General features: G+C 36.9%; 1 protein-coding gene across 1 annotated transcript; it reads left to right on the plus strand.

Moving 5' to 3' along the window:
- The first annotated feature begins 361 nt into the window (after positions 1-361).
- LOC122646673 (probable fructokinase-4) lies at positions 362-5954 on the plus strand. Its single transcript, XM_043840264.1, has 4 exons — positions 362-798; positions 1958-2290; positions 3819-3935; positions 5759-5954. The coding sequence occupies exons 1-4, from the start codon at positions 382-384 to the stop codon at positions 5882-5884; spliced, it is 993 nt and encodes a 330-aa protein (XP_043696199.1). The 5' UTR covers positions 362-381; the 3' UTR covers positions 5885-5954.
- Positions 5955-6130: the final 176 nt, after the last annotated feature.

Consider the following 6130-nt stretch of genomic DNA (forward strand, 5'->3'; position numbering starts at 1 on the left):
TTTTTAGTACGACAGTTTGTACGCGGTGGATGACAATGCATCCATCTAATAGGAGGCTTTTGGTCATTTCAACCAATTGACTGGGACCATCAGACGACATTTATTAGAGCGCTTTGTAGGTGAGCTGGCAAAGGCAGTTTATCTTTAAAAGAAAGGTAAATTAGGTACGAATAATCATCACCACTTGCATTTATAAAAAGAAAGCAAATCTCTTTTCAAATATTTTACTAATTCACGCCAACCAAAGTCGACTCCCTCCTTGTGTCTACCATCTCTTTTCCTCTTTAAGACTCGGAAAAAACTCCTCTTTCTCAAAAAAACCCCATCTCTCTAAAAACCCCCTTTTTTCTCTCTCTCTCTCTCTGGATTTATCGCTTCATCATGGCCCTAGCGAACGGAGATTCCAAAGTCAAACCGGACGGTCTGATCGTGAGTTTCGGCGAGATGCTCATCGATTTCGTCCCCACTGTCTCCGGCGTCTCTCTCGCCGAAGCACCAGGTTTCTTAAAAGCCCCCGGTGGCGCTCCAGCCAATGTCGCTATTGCTGTTTCCCGTCTCGGCGGCAAATCGGCCTTCGTTGGGAAACTCGGCGACGACGATTTCGGTCACATGTTGGCTGAGATATTAAAAGATAACGCTGTTGATATTGATGGGGTCTTGTTCGATCAAGGTGCAAGAACAGCATTAGCTTTTGTGACGCTTCGAGCGGATGGTGAACGAGAATTCATGTTTTTCAGAAATCCAAGTGCAGATATGCTCTTGACAGAGGCTGAACTTAATCTGAATCTCCTTAGATCGGTGCGTTGGGTTCTTCTCCTTCTCTTTCTCTTTCTCTCTTCAATTTTGTTTTTCTAAATCTTCCTTCTCTTCTCTCTTCCTCTCTTTCTCTCTTTCCAATTTTGTCAAAATCTCTACATTTTCGTAGGTTTCGATGATTCTGTGAGATCTACCCCCATGTGAGGTCCGGCTTAAAATAATATGATTTCAATTGTTCGGGACCCACCATATATAGTAATCGGTATCGGTCTCTGCCAATATCGATACGAATCGGTCTGGTTCAGATACCAATCCACTGATATGGGATCAGTCGGAATCTGATCTCCACCGATACCGATACAAATCAAACCTTGCTCTGGATGGATCAGTCGATCCAGTCCCACTGAATCTGGGTTGGCGACTTTCGTTTCGGTTCAGATGGTTCAATTGTAACATCCTTGTGTCTGAGCCAGATTGTATTGGTTATCTGTTACAAATTCATTTAAAGCAAAAGTTTTCTTCCACCCGCGTGGTATCAGATACAGGATCGGTCTCGGTAGATACCGATCTGGTATTGATACAGATCGGTCCGTATTGGACAGTTTTGTCCCTTCGCCTCATAGTTGGCTTTTCCCTTTCAATTGATTGTTGAGATGTTACATTGGATATGTAGGATTCGTTCACTTTCTCTTTCTTAGTAGTTTTCTTCCCTTCACTGGCAATAAATATAGATACTATCCATCATTATCTTAATATCAATACCAATTATATATATAAATATAAATACTGTTAGAAAAAGAATGTTAACCGGCCGTGTGGTCCATGTGCTCAGAACATAGACCATGTGAATTTACCGTTCAACCTCTAATACAATAAAAAATTATATTTCAATATATCCACTTATGTGTGTTCTCATTGGCCCCAACCTGATGCATGCACTACACAGACAGAGTGATCTCTTGCCTTAATATTATTTTGGGCGCACGTTCTCCATCTAGGAGAGTGCATCTGGGCACAGCCTGTGCCCAGTCACATGGAACAGGACATGGTAGGGTTTGGGTCATCCAGGAGAGGGGGTGGATCCATCATTTCGCCCGCCCCATGTGTCTCGGTGCACCTGCGCTGCGCCCCAGTGCAGAAAACTTTGTTCCTATTATTTATGACTGACTATTTTTTATCATGAATGGATTCAAATTGACAGGCTGAGATTTTCCACTATGGATCGATAAGTTTAATCACAGAGCCTTGCAGATCAGCTCATCTGAAAGCCATGGAGGTGGCTAAGGAAGCAGGTGCATTGCTATCGTACGATCCGAATCTCAGAATACCGTTGTGGCCATCAACAGATGATGCCCGTGAGCAAATCATGAGCATCTGGGACAGGGCTGACATCATCAAAGTCAGTGATGTGGAGTTTGAATTCTTGACTGGACATGATACAGTTGACGATGAAACAGCAATATCTCTTATGCATCCAGGGTTAAAGCTTCTGCTAGTAACCCTTGGAGAGAAGGGCTGCAAATACTACACCAAGGTACTACCCTTTACAACTCTCTTTCTTCAGTTCCCTTTATTTAATTAATTAATCACTGAAAATTATCCGAAATGGGTTGGTTCTAGTAGAAAGCTCAAGCCCATCATAGGTTCATGAAGCCCATACCCAGTGTTTTCTTCTTAATCCATTTAATGGAGAGATGTATATGGATGGAATACGAATCAGATGTATCGGATCCAGATACACTACTCAGATTAGGGGGTGTCATTCGGTCGATTTGGACAGGTGTCAATGTGAGAATGAGTGAGCCCAAAACATGATCCAATAAGGGTGCACCGATTTGGGTTCAGTTTGGTTTTGGGTTCTTGTCGGTTTCCCTTATTGGTTTACTATTGCTTTGGTTTTTGGTTTACCATGTAAATATATTCGAAAGTATAAAAACAAAAGGTGTTTTGTCATGAATTTAGGCTGCTATTGGTTTATTTCGGTTTCGATCTGATTTTTTAAGTTGGGTTTAGTGTCTTATCGGCTTCAGTGCGGTCTGATTTGGTATCGGTTTCACAAAATCCAAGCCCAAAACATGATCCAATAGGCTCATATCGGTTTCGGTTTTGTCAGCTCAGGCTATGTTTTGACACCCCTAGCCCGGATACGGATATCTCTAAATGGATATGGATGCGAATAGAATTCGGATTTTCGACTATCCTTTTACATCCCTAACTTCTGTAACCCGGACCTTGTTCCCCCTTGCGGATACGATTCGCTCTTAATCCATCTCTCTTAGTTGTCTTAGTCTCATGATTCTCATTTCCTCTTTCTTTATGACTTGTTGAATCTTCAAAACTCTCAAGATCATTAGTTATTTAATTTTTATTATTAATTAGATATCTATTTGAATCGGATAAATTTTTTTTTCCAAACTAATCGAATTCAAATATGGATACCCTTAAACAAATACGGATGCAAATCAAATTCGGATTTTCGAATATCGATTTACATATCCTTAAATGGAGGGTATGAGCAGTTAGTAACTATATATAAGACCTTAATTTCCCTTCTAATGTGACAAAGAGAGTAACCACCTGCACTTGCCATATGTACAGTAATTAACTGGTCTCACTAGAAACAGTCACAAAGGGGGAAAACAATTGTGCCTTGTAAGAATTGCTTTTCTAAAGGCCTGATTCCACCAACATTAGAACAGGTTTTATAATGATTAAAGGGTTATGTTAACATGACATGTGGGATGATGAAAGTTTCATCCTTCCTGTGTGTAAAAGCAACTAATAGCAGATAAGAAATGAGAATTTTACAGCTATTTCAAACCCTTGGCCCAGACTAAGTTTCTAAGATACTTTGTCAAATTTCATCCTCTCAAAGGCATAATTTTCTATCAAAATAGTCTTTTCTCCATGAAGGTTATATGGATCATAGTCTCTTTGTCATGGAAGGTTTGTAAGTATTAAACTATGAAAAAAAAATTTAGGGTTCAAAAGTTCATAAGAGAAACAAAGCAGGAGAATAGAACTTTTGATCTATTTACTGAGACAAATTTCTTGAAATATAGGATTTCAATGGAGCTGTTGATAGCTTCAAGGTGGATGCAGTAGATACGACTGGCGCAGGTGATTCGTTTATCGGCGCCCTACTTTGCAAGATTGTTAACAACCCGTCCGTACTTGAAGTAAGTTTACTCTGTTATTTCTGTTTTGAATTTCTTATTTATGTGCTCTTAAGGTTGTGGATTGGTAAGTATTCTAGGAATAGATTCTGTGTTTAGAATGCAATTTGAAGCTAGAAAATAGAGAATAATCATTTACATTTATATGGATTTTAATTCATTAAGATAATAGTAGTCTATAACTGTAACCTCTGAATCAACATGAATTTTAAGCTTAGAGATGTTCAAGTAGTTCAAAATACCAGTTTATTGCTAGCATTCTACTTACCTTGGATTAGATCTCTTTAAAACGAGCTATCAAGCATCTTGATTCTGGAATTGTACATGCCCTCACTCTTAATGCTTGGATTCGAGGATCAGGTGCTGGTGGGAATGATCGTAAATCAAAATTTCATACCCACAAATCGATCTCATATGCATTAGGGTATTCGTAATGAAATGAAAGAGGGGTTTAGGATTACCTCTGTGCACCACAAGCACAATACCTTCAAAGGAATATAGTGCTTCCGCACAAGTCTCCTCTTCGACAAACGGGTCTCTTCACACAACAGAATCAGACTCTTACAGTGAAGGGTTTAAAATCATAATTTGCTAGAGAAGAAAATGGAGAGAGATATAGAGAGAGAGTCACAGGAAGCCTGTAGTGAGGCTCCCATGATTTTACATGTTTCTCCTCTTAAAACTTTTTATTTATAACTTTGAAATCCTAATCTACTAAAAAAGAATCTATATATTAAGTGGTGAGATCTTATTTGGTGATTCTACCTAAGTTTGTCTGTTATGAATTTGATTCAACTTTAGTAAGTGGTATTATTTATTTCTAAATGCTACTCTAAGTAATATTAGTTACTCTTAACTACACCCTAGGATGGATATAACTGAAAATCCCTTTCAATGATAGAATTATATAATTTAGGCTTCTACTTAACAATATCACATGACGGATTCATGGGCATGGAATAAATTACTATAAAAACACCTAGTACGTTGAAATAGGTTAGTCAGAGAATTTCGACCATTGATTAGATATAAAAATTTATAATATAGTTTAAAATATAATTATTAATAGGTTTTATTTTTGTGGTAAACAATTATTAATAAATAATAATAATTTAAATGATCTTCCAAACTCTTTATAAAACTATGACTGAGCTCAGAATTTTGTCCAATCATTGTAAAATATTTCGCTCAAAATATTCACCTTATTCAGAAAATTGATTCTATGTTAAGCATGTATTCGATTCACAGATAAACATTGTATATCTTGTATGCTTACATATAGCTAGTAGAGGCATCAACCTTTAGTACACCAAAATGTTGAAGTTTAACTACAAGGTAAGGACCTCTCAGGTCTAAAATTAAATTAACTGTCACAGAGAGTCTTGTTTCGCAAACAATTAACGATAATCCATACAAGACTGTCAGATGATCTAGTTCCATATACTCATAATATGAATACTCACATTTATATTTTGGAGTCATATTCTTAAAATATATAATGTAATAACCTTATGAACAAATTGTCCAATTTTATCCCTAATTGCGAACAATTTAAGTCTAACCTTAGAATAGTTTATTGCCCCTAAAATAATAATGCAAAAATTTTATTTAAATACTTTAAATTGAATTTGATGAACACCTAAATCCAACACTGAGAGTATGAGCAATGCCATCCCTATCAAAAGGATTAGGTCAATAAATAGTAATAGTAGTAGTAGTATAAGAAAATTTATATCTTCCATTGAATTCAATATACTATCTAATAGTATAGGAAAAAAATTATCCTCTTTCTTACATTTTCTTTTAATTGGACAATGGTTTTGCAGGATGAATTAAAGTTGATACAAGTACTGAAATTTGCAAATGCATGTGGAGCAATTACTACCACAAAGAAAGGGGCAATTCCTGCCCTTCCCACTGAGTCTGAAGTTCTTGAGCTACTAAAGCAGTAATGAGCATGTTCAAAACTTTTTGCTTTAAATTTTTGTTTTTAAGTTTCAATTCAATAGTAGTTTCAAATTTAATAGAAACTGGTGACTGTATTTCCTCTCCTTTCTCTTTCCTTCAAATAAAATTGAAAAGACCAGTTTGCATCAATCAATGTTTGAGTTTTGTTAATGCTTTGATTGGAATGGTCCACAAAAAGGAAAGAGCACCAATATGGATGAGAAGCACACATCTTCAATGTTTTTTTATCC

The sequence above is a fragment of the Telopea speciosissima genome, chromosome 11 (genome assembly GCF_018873765.1).
Source record: "Telopea speciosissima isolate NSW1024214 ecotype Mountain lineage chromosome 11, Tspe_v1, whole genome shotgun sequence".
Taxonomy (NCBI): domain Eukaryota; kingdom Viridiplantae; phylum Streptophyta; class Magnoliopsida; order Proteales; family Proteaceae; genus Telopea; species Telopea speciosissima.